Source organism: Cetorhinus maximus, chromosome 6 (genome assembly GCF_964194155.1).
Source record: "Cetorhinus maximus chromosome 6, sCetMax3.hap1.1, whole genome shotgun sequence".
Classification (NCBI taxonomy): domain Eukaryota; kingdom Metazoa; phylum Chordata; class Chondrichthyes; order Lamniformes; family Cetorhinidae; genus Cetorhinus; species Cetorhinus maximus.
This window is the reverse complement of record NC_135884.1, coordinates 99414033-99436725: the sequence shown is the minus strand read 5'-3', so window position 1 is coordinate 99436725 and position 22693 is coordinate 99414033. Positions and strand designations below refer to the sequence as shown.

The following is a 22693-nucleotide window of genomic DNA, read 5'->3' as shown; positions in this document are numbered from 1 at the left end:
TACGGCCGGAAGACTGATGAATTGGTGGGAAATTGTTAGAATGGGTATGATGATAGTCACAGGAATCGTGCTCTTATGGGCTGTCAGACTCTGCTGCTATCAACATAAAACCTGGAAAGGGACTCTCCAGGCACAGGCAGTAACAAAGCAAAGGTGTGCACCAATTCCCTGACCTATGCATATTTCAAGGGGGAGTACAGGAAAAGGGAAAGTAAGGTTATACAACCAGGTGGTTTAGGATTCCTCTGGCGGTCTGGACGACTGGCCACCTGAAGGACCAGAAGAGGAATTCTCAACTTAAAGTGTGGCCAACTTGGGCTTTGCCAAGGGCCAAAAGGGGGGACTGTTTGGGGAAAATTAAAAATGCTAAAAGAGAACACTGTAAGAATTTACCAAAGAACACTTAAAATCTCCAGGCAGACATGGCTGCTAAGCATATTAAAAGTTGATGATTACCAGGTGAACATTGCACAGCCTTGAGAGTCAGGCTGAAGACACAAGGAAGACATAAAATAGATTACCTGTACTCCCATCTCACATAGGGAAGGGGCAGATGGTTTTAGCTTAGATATGGGAAGACATACAATGGACAAAGAGGGGGCTTTGATGAAACACAAACAGTTCTGAGTTATGAGAATCAAGGTTTTTGCGTACGTGTTTTAATTTGGATAGTATAATTATGTATACACCGTTTAGAATAATTGGTTAGCAGAATCACATGTTTATGTACTCAATAGGATAGTTTTAGCATGGTACCTGTGTGTCGGTTACCGATTGGATGTATTCAAATATACTCAAATGTGTTGTGATAAGAAAAAGTACAAAAGTAATGAAATGTAATCAATCTGGGAGCTGCTGGGTCTTCCTTCTTAGGAATGATTGCGGCTCCCTTGCATATGCTTGAATAAAACCGGTAAAGGAAGCCTGAGTCTCTGCGGTCTATGTATGATTGGAGAGTGTAACTTCTCCTCTTCAACTGGCCTAGGTGGTAGTTGCGGGATCGGAGGCTGTGCCCTTCTTCATTTCATAAGATAAACTCCCCATTCCAGGAATGTGTAGAGTGAGTCTTCTCTGAGCTGTTTATAATGCAATTATATCTTTTTTCAAATAAGGAGACCAGTACTCCAGATGTAATCTCACCAAAGCCCTGTACAGCTGCAGTAAAACTTCCCTACTTTTATACTGCTTTCCCTTTGCAATAAATGCCAACATTCCATTTGCCTTCCTAATCATTTGCTGAACCTGCAAACTAACTTTTTGGGATTCATGCATCAGGACACCCATATCCCTCTGTACCACAGTGTTCTACAGTCTCTTTCCATTTAAACAATATGCAGCTTTTCTATTCTTCCTGCCAAAGTTTACAGGCTCACATTTTCCCACATTATACTCCATCTGCCAAATTTTTGTCCACTCACTTAACTGGTCTACATCCTTTTGCAGAGTCTCATACCTCCTTTTGGCAACCTACTTTCCTACCATCAACAAATTCATCCACCATACATTCAGTCCCTTCAGCCAAGTCAGCAGGACTCCTCCCATCCCCATCTCACCCCCAACACTGGTGTCCTGGTTGCAAAAGCCATTTTTTAATTTAAATTTTAAAATGTTGCAGAGAGCATGCCTCCATTTTGAAGCATCCGCTCCTTCACTTACCTGTCATCACAGCCTGCTGCTCCGTTCTAGCTTTTAGAACTCGGATTGTCTCTCCAGCTTCGAGAGTCAGCCCTCGGTCCTTGATTAGATGGTGGGTCTGTCCTCTCGTTATTAATTGGCTGGTCCAAGGGAAATCACTGTGAGTGACTGTTTTGCACACAGTGCGAGCTCCTGACCAATATTGCAGCCTGACGGCAGGGCACAGAAGCCTGCAGGCAAAATCCTGCCACTGGTGTCCGCCCCAAATTGCAGTCCATGGTCAAGCCATCACTACTTCTGCCTTCACCCCACCGGATTTGGAGGTGAAAATGTTAATACTTTGCAGGAATATATGCTATTTTTGTAGCTCCTTTATGGTAACTTTACCTCGTATGAGTTCTAAACGTGTTTTGAAAGGTTTTGATAGAGTGGATAGAGAGAATGTTTATACTTGTGGGGAAGAGTATAACTTGATGCCATCAATGTATACGGTAGTCACCAAGAAATCTAATAGAGAATTCAGAAGGAACTAAATTACCCAAAAGCAGTAAGGATGTGGAACTCACTGTCACAGGAAATGGTTGAAGCAAATATTATAGAGATATTTAAGGGGAAACTAGGCTGCCGAAGGGTCATGAAGACTCGAAACGTTAACTGATTTCTTCTCCACCGATGCTGCCAGACCTGCTGAGTTTTTCCAGGTAATTCTGTTTTTGATATGAAGAAGGGAGATGGCTACAATGGTAAAATTAGATGAGGAGGCTCGAGTGCAGCATGGGCACCAGCATGAACTGGTTGGGCCGAATGGCCTGTTTTGGTGCCATACGTCCTATGAAATCCTATGTTTTGCTCATATGTTAAATCTCCGTTTAGTTAAATGGCCCTGCTTACCACCTAATTTATGAACTTGATTTCAAAATAACATGCTTTAAACATTCAGACAGGGCATTAACAAGGAATGGTTCTGCAGATTTATTTTCAATTTTTATAATCAGCACTAGAAATCTATAGCAAGTCACTAACACAATATTATGTCATGGAAAGTGTGCATTCTACAACTGCAAATGGCATCCAGTGCTCAAGGAGCATGCAGTCAATTGATGCACCCTGCATTATGTAACTTTGAGGGAGATCTCTTTAAGATCAACAAGAAGCTTGGGATAGAAATTGAAGGCTTGTCAAGACAGTTTTTACATTGTGATGGTGCAAATAAATGCACCACCATGTTGTCCTAAGAACATGATCTGTGATCTGATGTAATACAGGAAACAATTACGAAGGAAACTATGACATATGGACCTACATCATACCACAAGCTATTCTTTTGCAAAAGAAAACCTGGATATTTTGTTCCATCCTGGTAAGTGAAACAAGCTGCAAAGTCCTTGGGTGAATACAAAAAGGCTCATCCCTGAAATCTTGAAAATTATTTTTATTAAAGTGTAAGTCACATGTTTTTACATTCTGTATTTTCATATTCTTTAAGCCCCTGGCATTTGCGATTCTAACTTAAATCTAATTATCAACTATTAAATTTTCAAATTTTATAAAACTAATTTTTATACTGGTACATTTATATTTCCAAGGTAAACTTACAGGTATGAAAGTAATATTAATGATAATGATGCAGATCAGGTCATTCTGCTTTTTACCTGAATTTACCCCAGTACATATTTTGCACAAATTACAGTTTTAAAAGAATGAGAACCAAAGCTTTCAGTTACTCTGCAGGTTTTGTTCCACAAGTAACAATAGATATAAAGAAACACTAACCTATCAGGTTTCATAATTATGCAGGTTATGCATCATGAACTATTGGACAAGTATAAGTACTTGCAAGGTTGATGGCTACAATGACACAAGGGCTTAAATCATGCTTCATGACGAATTCATATCATTGGTGTTCAAAGCATAAATGACAGTTTAATGTAAACACACACACATGCGCACACACACATCCACACACAGGATCAAATATATAGTATACATAATAAAAGACCACAGTCACAGCTAATAGGCTCCTAATGTCATTGCTTTTTTTTGGTTTAATTTCATACTAGTAGGCAACAGTTCCTGAAGGCTAGCAGAAAGATTTGACTTTCATTAGCTGCAACAGATAGAGGTTCGTCAATAAGAGACATCAAGCAGCAGTAGAACACAGCTCTAGGCTCTGTTGGGGCAACATCATCGCCTAATTTTAGATGTTCATGAAACAAAATGTGCTTTTTTAAGTATATTAGAATAACTCAAGGATACAAATAGTTCAATTTTTTTGAAGGCAATGGTAGTGTATGGAGAAGGTTCATTCTAACAAAGAAACATTCTTTTTTCAACATATCCTGAAAAAGGTGTTGAGGATTCTTCCTAACTGGAAGAAATTCCCAGTCCTAATCTCTATCTTTGGACACAATCTAATTATACATTGTTGCATTCAGAGAGCACATAGCATTTGTAAAACTAGTTAGATATACTATTTGGCAAAAAATAGGCTTGTTTATTGATAAGTTCAGAAGTTCCTTTTTGTTCATTCATCAATAACCACAATATTTTCTACAGGTTGAAGAATATTAACACAAAGCATGCTAAAACAGCCCAAATATTCCCAATAATTTAGATGCACCATCAAAAATTGTGTTGTATTCAAAAACATAATTATTCATGAAATTTTTGCTGGGTTCCACTGCTATGAATGTCATTTTATAATCTTTGTCCCATAAAAAAAGGTTCAGCTCACTTTATGTGTAGGGGTTTAATGTTTTTTAAAGTAGCAACTTATGGGGTTTGCAGCACATTTAATCCATATTTACAAGTTACAGTAGACAAGTCATATTCAAAAATATCTAAATAATATTTGGAACTTGGGATCCTGTTGAATATTTTTGCATAATTATTACTGACTGTAAAAAATCAGCTGTATTTCTACAGTTGCAGTTTTATGTACAAAATGCGCTGGTGTTAAATACTTGGGAGTAATTTTCACCTTCGGTGATTGGAATCAATGGAGGAAAATTGGTGGAGGTAGGGGCGGTCCTATTATGGATGGGCAATCCCCTCCCACCAGTTTACCACCTGGATAGTGAAGGCAAAAGTTACCCTCCATTTTCCCCTCCCCCCTCATCTCACTTTTCCCAGCAGTGACTTGGCACCAAACGAGCAACTAATACATTGAGAATTATCAGAATAACTGGTCATTTTGGAGGAAAAATTATTCACTATATCCGTTTTTCTCACACTGTACTATTTTTGCAAAGCCTTTGGTAAGACTTTCTTTTTTAAGAAAAACCTGTTGAAAATTAAATCACTTAATGATGTTGGTAAAATACAGAGAAACATGTACAAAATGATAGTTGATTTTCCAGCATAATATCTTGGTTTTGGATTTGTTGAGAGGATAGCATCTGTGATGCTTTCAATTACAGGACTAAAGTCCTCCTTGGCAGTTGAGACACTTTTCAAAAATTCATCTTTTATCTCTAACATATACTCTTCTCCATAGTCCTGCAGCAGTTCTGAAGAAATGCTCTTAATGAGATGGTGGACTTGTTGCTCCCAGTATTCAAAATTACGTGATGCAGCTGAAAGATAGAGACATAAGTGTGAACCAGCATCATAAAAAAATGCACTCTTTTTTAAAAATGGGGAAAAATATTGTCAAAGGCAATGCAGATCAATGAGACCCTCGTCTTCCTCAGCCAATCAGAAAATGACTTTTGATTCTGATCACAAGTAGTGATGGAAAGCTCTGGTCCTGGATCTCCCCAGGCTTTCTGCTATCACACTCAGAAGGGTGACAGAAAACCAATTCATGCATACAAGTGGGGTCCTGCTGCCCTGCCGATACAAGTACAGCAAGTTCAGGGCCAGAAGCACAACTTTACAAGTAAAGCAATGTTAGAAACAGACTGAAGAGAAAGCCATGGACAGCTGCACTGTAGGACATTAGCAGCACCTACACAAACTTAAGTCTCATAAGTCTGCTCAATTGGCACCACTGCCACTGGACTCAATAACCACTCCCTCCCCCCCTGCCCCATGGTGAGTTGAAGTGCAAATGAGACAAGTATAATTTGACATCACCTCCCTCCCAATTTTCTTTGTACTTGGCAGGTTACTCAGGCTACCACTGAGCATTGACTTTCTTGTGCATGGGCAACTTATATTTTAAAACTACTGAACTTCCATGAAGCAGCTTGTTTATTTCAATGTATCAGATTGCAGGGTAATTGTGGTGCAAACATGTATACCTTAGACAAGACACTGCTCTTTTCCACTGGTCCCTTTCTACCACTTCCCCCTCCCACCATCCTATTCTACCTCTCCTCATGCAAACCATGTTACCTGTGCTCTCACATGTCCCATTCTAACTCACTGCTCATTGGTTACATTCTCTCTGTGCTCATACATCTCAATCTACCCTTTTTTTATAACTGCCCATTCAACTGCTGGTCTGTCATCCCACACCTGGGCTGTTAGCTCCCCTTTCCAGACATAATAACTCCCGCTTTCAGCGGAGCATATAAAATGCAAAACGTGCAGGGAGGATGCACACAGCTTGAAATTCTGGGCTTAGATCCTAAGCAACCTTAAAAATCCATTCATCTTGCCAAACAGTGAAATTAAACTCAGAATTTGACCTCACATCCATTATCCATTAACCTAGACAGGTTCAATTAATCTGCTGCCTCCAGGTGGTGTATGTGACGCATCCAATGTTAAAAGTAGGTGTTTATTGACCATGCTCCATTTATAGGGTCAAAAACCTAGTCTGTATCATAGTTCTGCAAGTTAGAAAGTATCAGATGCTCCTCGAGGCTAAATCCATTGATCATCCAAAGCTGTGTGTGTTTATCTGGCCCTGATGAACCCTGCCCAATGGGTTTGTGACCTTTAGTTGCTGTGGGTCTTTCTAGGCCATTCAGCTCCAGGTTGATTACTGGGGTTTTGAGAGCTGCTGAATGGGGCGCACTTCTGAGTCTCGCTCGAATCCAGGGCTCACTCCGGAGGCCCCATCACTTTCACCTGGCACAGACCCACCCCTTCCCTAAAAGGCCAACCGCCTCCCACAACACTTCATTGATGAATCCGAAGAGCATTCACCATCTGCACTCAGTCTCTCCCAGGACTCTGGGACTTTGTCTATCTCCTTGCCTCTCACCCTTCCCTCTGTGGGCTGCTCACTCCCAGATATATCTGCGCCTCCCCATTCGAGCCCACTGCTCCTCCAATCCCAGACGCCCTCTCTCCCGCTCCCGCTGCTCCTCCAATCCCAGACACCCTCGCTCCCGCGCCCGCTGCTCCTCCAATCCCAGCCGCCCTCTCTCCTGCGCTCGCTGCTCCTCCAATCCCAGCTGCCCTCTCTCCCACGCTCGCTGCTCCTCCAATCACTGATCCCCCTCTACCTCGCTTACTTGCGCTTTTGCTGTCTCATGCTCTCCGCTCAAACTCCCTCAAAGTTGTGAGCAGCCTCTTTATTTCAGTGTGTAGCATGATGCAGATTCCTGCTTGTCCACACATCGTGTAAAGAAGATTGGTCCCTCTCCTGCGACCACTAGCACCAAGACAGACGAGTGCAGAAGTATTACGGGAACATAATTACCACCAAACTCTCATTTACCTGACACACCACCTTGGCATAGATATATGCCGTATAGCCGTTTCTTCTTCGTTGCTTCTGGAATTACACTACCCAAAACCATTGTGGGAACACTGTCAGCACAGGGACTGAAGTGATCTAAGACAGTAGCAGCTCATCATCCCCTCAGAGCACCGCGGATGGACAATAAATACCGCCTTGCCATCATCAGCCACACCCAGAGAACAAATAACCAAATCATTGGTTCAAATTTCAAATTATAAAATGTATTTATTTATAAACAGAAAACACCAAGGGAAATGTTTTCCTTAAAGAGCTGCTGGCATTAAGACATTTTATATAATGTACCGAGGCATATTTAGGCAGGGATAGCCCATTGCCAACTATATTTTTCTACGGAGACCTGTGGTCAAAATTTGACCCATAATAAAGTTTCTCTTACCATACTTGGGACAAAAGAAAGAAAATAGCCAAAAACATTTCATTTGGCTGTTCCAAAAATACAAGAGGGTGGAACTTGAATAGAGGTTTCCATGGAAAAGGATTTTTAACTATTTTCTCCAGTCAACAGAAGCCAAGGAGTACAGCCTCCATTTCAAATGTTGGCAGTCTTGCTCAATGAGGTATAAGTTCAATACAACGCAGGGTAACCTTTACTTTTTACTTGCTTAGGGAATCTGCCACAGCATTGTCTCTAGTGACACCAGAATCACACGATAGTAGATACTGAATACAAATAGTTTTAAACAACAATGGAACTGTGATTTTAATTATGCCCTCTCACCATCATTTCCACCCAGATAGTCAAAATTTGTTCCCAATATTTTAGAGGTACCTCAAAGTAATGTTAGAATTGGAAATCAACTATTTTCCACGTTTTCAGACAGGAATGACGGAGTATCAGAATGAAATTTGCGACTTACGACCCGTTTCCACTGGTGGCCAGAGTGCTATCTTTTTGCTGGGAGCCCTAAAATGACCAACCCAGGTGACACAGAGGTGGCTGTGTAGCGGGCCACACAAGCCACAATTCTATGCACCATTATACCGTGGCACTGACAAGTGGCTGATGTAGCATGTTTGTCCAAGGAGGAAGAGAAGAATAAACTGGTAACTACAGCCAGTTGTGAGACAACTTTTAGAATCATAATGACAGGTAAAATTAGAGAGCGTTTAGAAAAGCATGGTGTATGTAAAGGTTAACCTAGATGGGTTTGGTAAAAGCCAGTAGAGTGTGACAAAAATTTAAACAGATTTGTTTTTTGCACAAGTGACCAACAGGTTGGATAAAGGAAATACAGTATGTGTGCAATAAAAGGTGCAGTAGGTTTTCATCCTCAGTGCTTTAGCATTCATCTGGTGGGGCAGCACTCACACATGTTTAACGGAACATACCTGATTTCAATTTATGGACTAGCCTGTCCCTCAATCTACTCCACCAGCAAACACTGAGCTTACAACCCTCGTCTGCAGGGAAGCTTGATGTGAGGGACTAAGACCTCATCCTGTATTTTTTTCTTATAAAATATATAGAGACATGCTCATTACTATCCAAAAAATTCAAACTGGACAAAGACCTAAATGTCTGAATATACATTTGTCTGTGACCCCGAACAAAAGGAGTTACCTGGCAGTATCGGAGAACTCGTACCTTGTTATCCCCGAAGAGCCATTCACGACCCCCACGTGGGCTGCACAGACCAAATTCAAAGAGCAATGCAAAGGGCATCTGCAGTTCATAACCCAGGCTGGCCAAATGCAGTCTGCTCGTCTGTTATGACAAAGAGCCTGGCAACCTTCCTTTCAATTGTTAATGGTTGATACATTTAACAATCTTGGGGACCCAGATGAGGGATACACACCCTTTATCAAAGTCCGTGCTGAGAGGTGTGAGTCATGTGACATGGACCCCAGTAATATTGCCTTGCTGACGTGCAAAGTTTCGGTCTGCCTTTTTATCATCTGAATAGCAGTCTCACAGACAAGAAGCTCTGGCCCAGGTTGAACACCTGGTCTCAAGTACACTGCTTCTGCAGGAAAACCTGTACCATCACCTACAAGGCTGACTCATCTCTGCATGCCTATCTCATCATGTGAAGTCAACACCATCGGAAAATTGAATTATACAGCATTGGTTTTCAACCCGCTGACCTCCATGAAGGAATACCTCATTGGACTTTGATTCTGGACTCTGGAACCCATATGAAACAATATTTATTTTCTCTGTGGTCTCTGCACTATAAATTTTTCTTTTCTCTACCCCTCTTTTACTGTATAAATGCAAAGGAGGCAACGTTGCAACCCTCCTCCCACATTTTGTGTGTGTGCAAATAAACTAACCCTTTGACTTCATCCTATCTCAAGTTTGATGTGGGATTATTAATGGAAATTGGATCACACCAAAGCCGAGGGGTTTGGAAGTACACCAGGGAGAAGCGGATCAAAACACCTTTCTGTTTACGGATAGGTGGTGAGAGGAGAAATTAGTGCTGTTTACAGTAACCCCCATCCTATCCATGACACTTGACATTTCCCCAGCCCGGTGGCAGTCATCATAACAGCCTATCCTGGAGTCGGTCAAAAAGTTTCTCCTTTTATTCATTTGGGACGGAAGGGAAGGAGAAATTAGTGAAAAGCAGCAGAGCAGTTTTGAATACAAGTCAAAAGGAACAGAACCAGCAGACTTCTGTTCAGCTACTGGTGCCAAAAATAAAAGACTTGGAGGCAAACATTTTAAAAAAAAATTTGATTGAAAATTATGCAACGTTATGAATTATTATTAAAGTTGCTGTCATAAAATGTGCCCTTAAATTTCATGAATATACATGACTGGCTCGTTTCATAATTTTTGTGGAACGAGCATTGATCATTTATGAGATAAAAAAATATTATTCTGTGTTTCTGTTTACTTTAAATGTATAATAAATCTGCTGTAATGAAGGAGCTAGTATAGCTCTGGCTTTAAAAAAGAAATTATACAATTAGAAAGGCCTTGAAATTAAAAAAAACATCTGGCATATGCCATTATTATGGTGCAGAATTACTGGCGAGAGACTTATTCCAATATGAAAGCCATGCCATAATTTGCTGGGGTGTTTGCATTGCTCTCTCCCCATCACACTGACCGACAAAGACCCTTGCACATTGATTTTCAGTGGATCAGAGTCAATGATTTTCAGTTGTCACCCGCTGTATGCCAGGCACCAGCAGCGGCATCAGATCGGGAACATTACCCCACACAGTACGAAATATGCACCCTAATTTCTGATATGTAATCTGAATAGGTGAGGCTACTGCTGATGGTGTGAAGCCAGGAAAATTTCCCCTCAAAAGGCAACTTTACATTTTCAAAAAAGTCATCACATTCTAGCAATTAATTATAAACTAGTTTGATATTTCCTCTTTACATGTGCTTTAGCAGTTTACGTGACAGTCATTCCCACCAGACACAACAGGACAAGACGCGTTCTGACACCCAAGTGAATACGCTTAGAAGAGGTACTCTGGGCTTCTCCTGTTGTTCGGGTAAGTGGGTTATAACAACAGCCACTGATTTGCAACTTTTCATGGAAAAAAAAGGTCAGATTCCAAACTCCAAGGCCAAAATAGTGGGAAAAAATCCTGGAATTTTGTGTAGTAAAAACAGAATTTGACTTACAGTCAATGATTTACAATGGCTAAATGACAGTCTTTTGCATCAGTAAAAGAATGACTGGAACATTGACTTATTAATCTTGCATTCACTGGTACATAATTCTACATAATTTAAAATTGATTTTGGAACAGCATGAATTGTTGTTGGCCTTCAGGAGTTATTTCATGTGTGAGTGATAGTTCTGGTGTACATGAAATATATTATGTACATCATGCCTTACTAAGAAGCATACTTCATGGTATTTGGCATTGAAAGGTCATCCAAAATGAATGGAACCATGTAGATGTATGCATAACAAAGCCACAGGCATCTCATTCCTGGATAGGTCCAATACACGCACACACATTGAGGTGCTCTTTAAGCAATGGCTCATGTTTAGAGTTATTCAAGTGAAAAGTATTATAAAGTTAAAGCTTTCCCAAGAAATTCCAGTCTGGAAATTGTGCCAGGACTTCAAAATGCCCATCCACCCCCAATGATAACTACTCATCCCAAATTTCAGGGTTGGGGTAATTTGCATAAAAGGAGCAGGCACTCATTCTAATTATAGCCCTACATGGAGGCAAACTTTCCTGGGTTGGTGGGGGTGGTGACCAGTGGTGGTACAGAGGTTAACAAAATACTGGAGCGGTCTCGGAATGTTTTACAAGGAAAACATTTGCACATGGTTTGCTGCTTTCCTAAGGGAAATAAATCAAGGGCTATTGTGGAGTTTTATTTGTTCAGGGGATTTATTGTCCATCCCTAATTGCCCTTGGGAAGGTGGTGGTGAGCCACCTTCTTGAACCGCTGCAGTCCATGTAGTGTAGATACACCCACAGTGCTGTTAGTGAGTTTCAGGATTTTGACCCACTGACAGTAAAGGAATGGGGATATATTTGCAAGTCAGGATGGTATGCGACTTGGAGGGCAACTTGCAGATGGTGGTGTTCCCATGCTTCTGCTGTCCTTGCCCTTCTAGGTGGTAGCAATCACGGGTTTGAAAGGTGCTATCAAAGGAGCCTTGGTGAGTTGATGCAGTGCATCTTGTATGTGGTACACACTGTTGCCACTGTGCACACATGGGGTAGGGAGTGAGTGTTTAACGTGGGGGTTGGGGTGCCAATTGAGTGGCTGCTTTATCCTGGATGATGTTGAGCGCTGAATTGGTTAACTAACAGGAAACATAATTTGGATAAATAGGTCATTTTCAGCTTGGCAAACTGTAACTGGTGGGGTGCTACAGGGATCAGCGCTGGGGCCTCAACTATTTGCAATCTATATTAATGCCTTGGATAAAGGGAGCCAAAACTGCAGACAATATAAAGATAGGCAAATAAGTTCTGAGGAGGACACAGAGTTTGTAAAGGGATATATAGATGGGTTACATGAGCAGGCAAAAATTTGGCATTGAAGTATAATAAATGGAAAAATGGGAGGTTGTACACTCTGGTGGGAACAATAGAAAAGCAGAATATTACTTAATTGGAAAGAGACTGCAGAATGCTGTGGGTTGGAAGAATCTGGGGTCCTCGCACAAGAATCACAAAAAAAGGTTAGCAATAACAGGTAGTAAATTATTTAGGATTTTTTGTTTACTTTTTTTCCCCTCCCTTCCCTGAAGCTATTGAATGAAGTGAGCAGTCTCTCGGTTCCTCGTTCTTCATGTGCAAGTCTGTATTGTGAGTTTTGGTGGACAGGTCAATGGTCAGTGGTACAGCAAGTAATAAAGAAGGCAAATGGAACATTGGCCTTTATTGCATGTGGGATGAAGTATAAAAGTAGGGATGTCTTGCTACAACTGTTCAGCACATTGGTGAGACCACGCCTGGAATACTGTGTACAGTTTTGGTCTCCTTACTAAGATGGATGTATTTGCATTGGAGATGGTTCACTAGGTTGATTCCTGAGATGAAGGGGTTGTGTTATGGGGTAAGGTTGAGCCTATACTTACTTGAGCTTAGAAGAATAAGAGGTGATCTTATTGAAACATGCAGGATTCTGAGTGGGCTTGACAGGGTAGAAGCCAAGAGAATTTTCCTCTTGTGGGGCAGTCTAGAACTAGGGAGTACAGTTGAAATTATGGATGGAGATGAGCAGGAATATCTGCACTCAGAGGGTCATTAACCTTTGGAATTCTCTACCCGAGGGAACAGTGGAGGCTGGGTCATTCAATATATACAAGGCTGAGTTAGACCGATTTTGATTGACAAGGGAGTAAAAGGTTATTGGGGGGCAGGGCTGCTGGCCGGAAAGTGCAGTCAAGGCCACAAATCAGATCAGCCATGATCAAAATGATGCCTTAATAGGCTTGAGGGGCCAAATGGCCTACTTCTGCTCTTGTTTATTATGTTCTTATTTTTGGAGTTGCACTCACCCAGGCAAGTGGAGAGTATTAAATCATACTCTTAACTTGTGCCTTGTAGATGTTAAACAGGCTTTGGGGAGTCAAGTGATGAGCTACTTGCCACAGAATTCTCAGTCTCTAATCTGTCCTTGTAGCCACAGTATTTAAATGGTTTATCCAGTTGGGTTTCTAGTCAATGGTAACCCTCCGGATGTTGATGGTGGGGGTTTCAGTGAAGGTAATGTCATTGAACAACAAGAAGAGATTAGATTCTTTGTTGGAGATGGTCATTACCTGACCACTTGTGTGGTGCAAATGCTACATGCCACATATCAGCCCAGGGCTGAATGTTGTCCAGTTCTTGCTGCATGCAAACATGGACAGCTTCAGTATCTGAGGAGTTGCGAATGGTACTGAATATTATGCAATCAGCGAACATCCCCACTTCTGACCTTATGATGGAGGAGGGAACACTGATGAAGCCGCTAAGATGGTTAGGCCTAGGACATTCCAATGAATGAGTGTTGTTCCTTTTGCATGCCTTCCATTGAACATATGCTGGGTGGGCCTCAAGACTCTGGGGCAGACTGGTTCCCGATGGGTTTGAGTCCCCCAACACTCCCCCAAATTCTTACCCTCTCACCCAGTTTATGTCAATTCCTTGTCAAGATGGCCCCAAATTTCTAGGCTATTATGCACACAAGAGATTGCTAAATTATATACATAATATTCTAACCTTGAAAAATTATGCTGTTAAATTTGAGATTAAGCGAGTTGCAATGAATTGCCAATTTCAAGTTTATGGACACCACAAGTAGTAAATTATTCAGGGCTTCCTGTTTATTTTTTCTCCCTCCTTTCCCTAAAGCTATTGACTGATGTGAACAGCCTTTTGGTACCTCGTCCAATTGGCTGTACTTCATGTGTAAGTCTGTACTGTGAGTTTTGGCAGGCAAGTAAATGCCAGTGGCATAACAGCCAAACCCAAGATTTTACAGCAGAGGTTAAGATAGCAGCAGCAGCCCTGAGTGATTCCCACCCGAACTCTCAAGACACCAAGGCCAATTGTAGCACTCATTGCCCCAGATGCACTGATCAGAGATCAAATCTTGGATCTAGGAACATGGGAATCTTTGAGCCTGCTCTGCCACTCACTCACATCAGGGCTAACCTTAACTTATTTACCTGCCTTGATTCCATATCCTTCAATACCCTTGGCCAATAAAAATCTATTGATCGCAGTCTAGAGAGTTCCAGTTGTCCCAGCACCCAATACCCTCTGTGTTTAAAAAGTCCTTACTTACTGAGCCATTCAGGGACCAAAGCCTATAGTTATTTTTAAAAGAGGAGAAATCAAACTGAAGAGTCAAGATGCATAACGCAATTGAAATGAATTTTTAAAAATTAGAAAATATAAAATTCTGATGAGGTGACGTCGAGATTTTTTAAAAAGCCCAAAATTGTAGGTAGACAGGAATACTGAGGGAGTTAAGGAGTTACATATTTTTGAAGTCCTGGGAAAGAATGAGCAGAAGACTATGTGCAATGAATCTTTATAATACCCTACTGTAATTGTTCTTACAACATAAATAAAGCTTGGAGTCAAGGGGAGTATGAGTAAAATATCCTGCACAATATTTTATAATTATCAGGAAGCACTTGAGTAAAAGTTGCAATGCATTTATTTAAATGTGAATGGTGTTCTCCAGGTCAATCTGTACATAGAGGGTGTCCAATGGATTGAGTATAGATTCGTGAGCGGGGAGAACATGCACTCATGCCCACTGGTGAAGTATTCAGCTTACCCTGTGGGGCTCAGTGGTCGCTGGAATCAGAGCACTCTTCCAAATAAAGCTGCACAGCCGTGCCAGCTGTTAAGTGATAAGCCACAGATGTGCTTCAACCATCTGTTTACTTGTCTGAACAATCTAAATGAGCACTGAACATTCCCATAGAATAAATTATAGTGACCATTAACTTCAACGCAATTATTTATGAGTTTTGCTTTGGTTGCTGAAATGAAAACCATGGAGCATAGTGCCATAGGAACAACCCACTCCTCCCACAAGAGCCTCTTACATTGTCGAGTTTGCCTGTGCAAGAACTTTTGGATCATCAACACGGAGCACTTTTAGAAGGGAATGAAGCCAGGTCCTATTAAAACACATCGTATTCGTTTTCTCAAAGTCTTATCGTACCCCACCCCCAACCCCCCTGAACAAACTGCAATAAATATGGGCTCTCTTCAGTCCTGTGAAAGGGGGCTTGACAAGTGCCTGAGAGAAGAGGGCACTTCCAGTTATTGGGAGGGTGAGTAGATCATGAGGAGTCATAAGCTGTGATGTTGTGGCACTTGCTGAGTTGTTGAGGGGAGTCAAAACTTTCTGCGGAGCTCCACTCCCCCACCAATTTGTCTCGGGGTTCTTTTCCTTTTCAAAAGAAAGATAGTTGGCAGAACTGTTCATAGAATTTTACAGCACAGGAAAATGACATTCAGGCATTGCGACTATGCTGGTTTTTTTTGAATAAGCTATCCAATTAGTCCCACTCCCCCATTCTTTACCCATTGTCCTGCAAAACTTTCCATTTCAAGTACTTATCCAATTCCCTCTTTAAAAAGTTACGATTGAGCATACTTCCTCCAGCCTTTCAGGCAGTACATTCCAGATCAGAACTAGCTGCACACAAAAAAAAATCTCACCTTCCTCCTAGTTCTTTTGCTAATTATGTTAAATGTGTCCTCCAGTTACTGGCCTGTCAGCCAGTTTGTAAAAAATAAAAAGGGGGGTGGGATGGGGAAGGATTAGGGGGTCAAGATCTGAAGGTCATATTAACTTGACATTTTCAGGTTATTAAATGGAATTCGAGCACCATTCCAGAACTGTAGTGAGGTTAAAAACTCAGGACTGGCACCATCAGGCATACAAAGTACAGCCCATGTTGGCAAATAACACCTACCTGTTTTATAGGATCCAGGAAGTATGATGCAAACTTTCACTCCCCAATGACTCAACTCCAGGCGTAAAATGTTTGTGAATAAGGTGAGTGCAGCTTTTGAAGCTCCATAAGCTGCTAAAGAGGGTAATGGAATCTCTCCTGGGAGGAAATGGATGGTGCAATTACATTTTTATGCAGTTACATTAAATAAAATGCAAGATAATGCAATTGAGATTCTTGATTAATGATTTATCGATGGATTGTGCTATTAGGAATTTATTTTTGAACGCATACTGTATGAAGTTATTCCACCATTGCAAAATGTCATTGTGCTTATCAATATATATGTAATCATTTTATGCACATTAGTTGGTTCATACATGGCTGTTTTATTACTTTATTACCTAGTACAGCCAGTATAGGCAAGGTGTACTTTAGACTTAAGGCCACAATCAGATCAGCCATGATTTTATTGAATGGCAAAGCAGGCTTGAGGGGTCAGATGGGCCTCTCCCTTCTTATGTACTTTAATTTAATTTTTTAAAAAGTTATCAGAAAATACCATGAAACATCACTTATCAACTCTGCAGTGGCAATAACTACTTAGCCATTGCTTATATTTTAAAATTCCACTACCAGAGGGGGACAATATATTAAAGATGGATATACAGTAAAGCAGTATGTTGATGGATTAGCACACTGCCCCCTGTAGTAACTGATTGTAGGGGGCCAGTTTCAAAAGAGCTTTGACTGCTCTATCACCATAACTTAGCCACAAAATCCAAAGGAACAAGACTTTTATGGAAGTTAAAGAGACAGGAGTGAGGAAACTCAAAGGGTATTCATACCCTTGGTTTCTGCCTGGGTTTGTCATCTTCACAAGAGATTGAGACAACCCTGGAGTATCTAATGTATGGCAGGTTCACCAATTGCTGGAGTGCATCCAGCACCTGGGAGGTTGATCAGACTAAATGGAGGTGGGGGAAAGAAAAACAAGAAACTAAGGCCATTTCATTCAACAAGTCTTCCATATAGTTGCTTTGCTGTGCATCTATTATCTGTCTCAGATTTTGCTCTCCTATGTATGTTATACATTATGGCTTACCCGCTGGACTGGAAACATTTACAATCCTGCCCTTTGCTCGGCGTATCAGAGGAAGGACACCCTTTGTAATAGTTATTGTACCAAAGAAGTTGACTTCCATACAGCCTCTGTAGTTGGACATGGTCGAGAGTTCAGCATCACTAATGTTGAAGCACGTTCCAGCATTGTTGACCAAACCCCATAAACCTATGAAAAATAAAATACAATACCTCCTTACTAAACTGGTGCCTGGCTTCACAGCTCTGTGCAAGTCTGAAACTAAAAAAGATTACACTTGAGAATTTTTTCCAGATGAAAAATTATGGCTGCGTGCTCCCAATTCCCGGAGATTCACTCCATGGAATTGCTGAATCTTTGTAAATGGAAAAAAAGCAGGAATGATGCAGTCAACATTAAATGCAGGATTTAAAAAAAATCATCCTGCATTTTTTTTTCTTTTGAAAATGCAAGGGCTAAAATGATAAGTTACTGTGGACACTTGGCCTTATTTTGGAATGTGACCCGTAGGAGAACCTTGGGCCAATATAGTTAGCTGCTCAACCTATTCATATACCCATTGTAAAAAGCTTCTCTCCCCCACCTCCACGCCCCCCTCCCCCCCACTCCAATTTCTCTTGTAACAACACCATGGATCATCAGTCCCTAGCTGAGAAGCCAAAGAGATGACTTGTTCCCAGGATTCTGTTAACAAGGTATTTGGAGATGTGTGAAAAAGGAGTTGGTTCAACTTTCCTTTTAGTTTTCTCCGTCATCAGTAAGTCCAAATGACAAAAGAAACAACAACAATTTGCAACCTCTGCCGGGCTCAGAGAGCTGGAACAGCAATCCACTGTGCTGGATGCCTTGACCCAGCCCAAATACAATAATGTTGTTTAAAGCAGTGCTTATTAATCTTTTGGGCATGGCAACAATTTCAAGAAGTGACTTCTTTGAAGGCCATGATCAACATGCTGTGCTGAGTAATGGGTCCGCAGTCCCAGTGAGCTCCTGATTTTAAATGTACCATTCTGAACAGTTCTGAGATTACATTGAATCCAGAAACTTCACTAGGGGTGGGGGAGGAATGCGGTGGGGTGGATAACACCAAGGCCAAGAGCTTTATTAAAACTACATGTTCTTTAGGTTGTATACGCTTTGTAGGATACACTGGACATTTTTTGTTTCCTGTTGCAAAAGAAACTGCATCCGCCATGAATAAAAACCTAGTACAGCAGCTCCTTTAAGGTCATAGAAGGTAGTCACAAGTGGTCCATGGAATTATCTAAGCATTACAGTTTACAATAAGGCCATTGGGTTGCATCTGTCTGAACAAGAAAGAAATAAAGTGTTCCGCTACTTACAAAAGACACTTCAGAACTAATGGGAAAATGTCATGACTGCCTTATGCTCTCATTTTTCTGGTAAGGACAGTTACAGATATGAATTATGCATTCAGATTGAAGAACAAATTGCAATTAACTAGGTCTTTTTTATTGGGCACCAGCTATTCCTGCCTTTTCATGAGATATGTGGCATATTCCTTTGTTCCAGTCCAACTCAGGCCCCCTCATCTCTTTTGCCCGGTATATTGATGTGACATTGGCCATCTCAATGTCTCTGCTCTTCTCACTCATTCTAATCTACCTCCCGCTGAATTTACACATTCCATTTTCTCAAGTCCAACCCTGACATTATCATCCAACCAGCTGACAAAGATGTGCTCTTATTGGTTGGTTTGTGTACCAACTTCTATTTTGCAAAGGCTGAACCCCAATCTGACACCTCCCCCTAGACCATGACCCCACCACCCAGCAGACATTGTTTTCAAGGCTGTCACTCACTTTAGCTCCTCTGGAGATCTTCCCTCCAACCCTGAACAACCTGCAACAACTTCCTTTCTTAGATCCACAACACAGGGCCACCCTGGCAGACCCATCATTTAAGCCAGCATTGCCCCAGAAATTGATTTCTTACTTTCTCGACTCCATTTTTCTCTCCTTGTCCAGTCTCTTGCCATCCATATCAGTGACTCTTTCTGATACTTTAATAGTTTTGGCCCTAACCGTCCCTTCTTCATCACTGATGCCCAGTTCCACTACATCTCCATTTCCTACCAGGACAGTCTAAGGGCTCTTCCATGAACAGAGACCCAAACAGCACATCCTCCTGGCTAAAAACTTTTTAATCCAATTTTTCTTTTCCCCAACCCCCATCCCCCCCGCCAAACAGGACCTTCTGTCATTTGTTCTTAAGTTTCGCTTTCCCAGAGCACTGACCCTTATTCTGTCTGCTATTAACACATTATGCCACTATTAGCACCTTCTTTAGTATTTAACAGTACTATTAACACTCCCTTTGTTTTGTGTCCATGATATCTTTATCTAATCTCTCCTGAACTCCCACTAATCCCTGACCCTCTACCTTGCTCCACCCCCTCTTAAACAGTATAATATGCATCACATTTCTACTTCATTTTAGCTCTGAAGAGTCATATGGACTCGAAACATTAACTCTGTTTCTCTCCCTACAGATGCTGCCAGACCTGCTGAGTTTTTCCAGCATTTTCTGTTTTTATTTGGGCACCAGCTATTCCTGCCTTTTCATGAGATATGTGGCATATTCCTTTGTTCCAGTCCAACTCAGGCCCCCTCATCTCTTTTGCCCGGTATATCGATGACTGTACCAGTGCCATTTCTTGTTTTTGCCTGGAACAGGAAAATTTCATGCCCTTTGCTTCCAATTTCCTCCTTTCACATGGTCTGTTTTTGACTATTACATTCCTCAACTTCTGTCTCCATTTATGGTGATGGGCTATCGAACTACATCCACTATAATCTTGTCGACATTTCCTCCCACAGCACCTTAAAGACTCTTATCCTATTCTCCCAGTTTCTCAGTCCTTTTCACAGCTGTTTTGATGATGCCACCTTTCATACCAGTGATTCCAATATGTCTTCCTTTCTCTTCAACTGTGGACTCCCCACTCCCACTCACTGTGGTTGACAAGGTTCTAGACCGTGTCTGTTCCATTTCTCAGACTTCTACTATCTTCCCGTTCCCTTCCGCCCCAGGACCACAATAGGGTTCTCATTGTCCAAACAATTAATTGTGCAATCCTCACTATTCAAAGGACTATTCCCATCATTTTCATCTCCTCAAGCATGATGCAACCAAACACATCTTGCCTCCCCAACACTTTCAATAATGCAAATGGACAATTCCCTATGCAACACCTTGGTCCGCTCCTCAAATCACCCTAAAACAGTCACCCAACCCCCCCACCCAACATTTCCTCAGCATCCTCCCGTGCAAGCAAAAGGAGATACAATACTTGCCCATTTACCTCCCCACTTCCCACTGTCCAGGGCCCCAAACACTTCTTCCAGGCGAAACAGCAATTTACTTGTACTTCTTTCAATTTAGCCGACTGTATTCGCAGCTCACAATGCAGTCTCCTCTACACTTGGAAGACCAAACACAAATTGATTGACTGCTTTGTGAAACAGCTCTGTTTACAAGTGTGACCTAGAGATTCTGGTTACTCGATCTTTTAAAATTTCCACTCCACTCCAACTGCTGTCCTTGGCCTTCTAGACTGTACTAATAGAGCTCAACCTGAGTTTGAGGAATAGCACTTCATCTTTGAATTAGACACTTAAGAGCCTTCCAGACTCTGAGTTCAACAATTTCAGATTATAAACTGTGTCCCCATTTTTCTTTTTTTTTTAAAAAGATAACGGTCGTTGCTGATGATTCTACTATTTCCATTTACACCTCCTCTAGAGCCATCTTTTATTTCTTTATTTGTCCATTTCCTATCTCCTTATGTCATGCACCATTATCCCTCATGTCATTTAATCTTCCTGGCCTTCCAGTCCTGATGACAGGTCATAGAACTGAAGCGTTAACTCCGTTTCTCCCTCCACAGATGCTGTCTGACCTGCTGAGTATTTCCAGTTTTTAACCACAATTAACACTTGCACTGACTACTAACATACATACATACAATGCAACATACAAAATAAAACCCGAGAGAGAGTTCAGTTCAGGGCACAAAGCATGAGAAAGGGAATGAGAATTCACCAAACTGTATTAAAGCCAAATCTAAAAAAGTTAAGTTTTTCAATGTGCAGTTTATTCCCTGCATGTCCAATCTCAAAGCTTCCATTTTAGTTTGAATGCCTTTACCGCGGCAATGCAGACATGAGTAGAGTTGAAAAGGATAATATGACGTGGTTTAGTATTTGGTTTAATTTATTTTTGTCTCATTAGATTTTTGGTTTAATAAAAGGGATTTTTTATTTTAAATAGAGAAAATGTTGGGCCCCAAAATGTTTATTTTTGATTCAAAATGAAAAACTGCCTTAGAGGAGCACAACTTAAGGCACAAGTTAGATATGCCACATTTATACCCACCCATTCTAAAGTACACAGTAAATTGCAATAAAAAATGAAGACGACATTTTGACCTTTTCCCACACCCCATGCGACCCTACCCTGCCCCAAAAGTGGTCCATGTCTGCAAATGGCAGGGTTAATGGCGGGTTAATACCTGCTGTCCCAGAAATTCTGCCATTTACAGCTGAGAAGGGTATATCTGGTCAAGCCAGGAAGTGGTCGAGTTCCAAGTACCACAAATATTTTCTAAACGTCATCTTCAACTGAAGTAATTAGAAAAACATATTCTCAGCTCTGCGCCTGCAAGAGAAAAAGGAGGCTCCAAACTGCCTTTCAAAAAAGGGGAATCTTCTTCCCAGAATCGTGTCTTAGAACCCTCGGGCTCACTACAGGCCTTCAAATATATATGTCCTTAAAAATGGAGGCAGCAGAACAGCAGCAGGAGAAGCAATGAGGGAGGACACACGGAATAAGGCTATATCAAAGACGACCACCACTTAGTAACTTCCCATCCAAGTTTACAGACTTCACCACTCTCTTTAGTTACCACTGTGTCAACCCTGCTGCCTTTCTCTGTGCTGATTCTTAAATATTGCACAGGGATTCTCCCTTCATCCATCCAGATCATGAGGCATTGCAGCCTGGATATGGAACAGCCTGTATACCTCTAAATTTAAAATTAGCTGGCCCTACAGTGAACAATGAGGTCCTTCCCTACTTCAGTTGTAATAGTACAGCCATGCTGTAGGAATTACAGGTCCACTGTCTTTTAAAATTCCTGTAAAAATGGTGGCATTAGTCAAACCCAAGATGTATTTGTCACTTGGTAGTGCTGTAACAAAATATTTCTTTCAATTTGTGTAAAAGAATATGGAAACAATATTCATGTTTCCAACAATTAATACCAAAATATTCTAGATATCAGAAAATCTGGTGTATAAGTCACTCCCATGTCTTTTAGTTCCAATTTTGGTTAAATAATATTGAACCAGTGTACAAGTTACTTAACCAACCAGATTTAAGAATATAAAGCTGAGTCTAAACCACTTAGAATAATTAATTTAA

At 41.2% G+C, this 22693-nt stretch overlaps 1 protein-coding gene across 1 annotated transcript in view; it reads right to left on the bottom strand.

Moving 5' to 3' along the window:
• Window positions 1–3059: 3059 nt before the first annotated feature.
• Window positions 3060–22693, bottom strand: part of hsd11b2 (hydroxysteroid (11-beta) dehydrogenase 2) — a 71315-nt gene continuing 51681 nt past the window's right edge. Inside the window, exons 3-5 of the mRNA XM_078544162.1 lie at window positions 17252–17437; window positions 16168–16305; window positions 3060–5210 (exon numbers count right to left, since the gene is read on the bottom strand). Of these exons, the coding sequence (XP_078400288.1) occupies window positions 4873–5210; window positions 16168–16305; window positions 17252–17437 (662 nt within the window). The 3' untranslated portion in view covers window positions 3060–4872. The remainder of the gene's footprint in view (window positions 5211–16167; window positions 16306–17251; window positions 17438–22693) is intronic.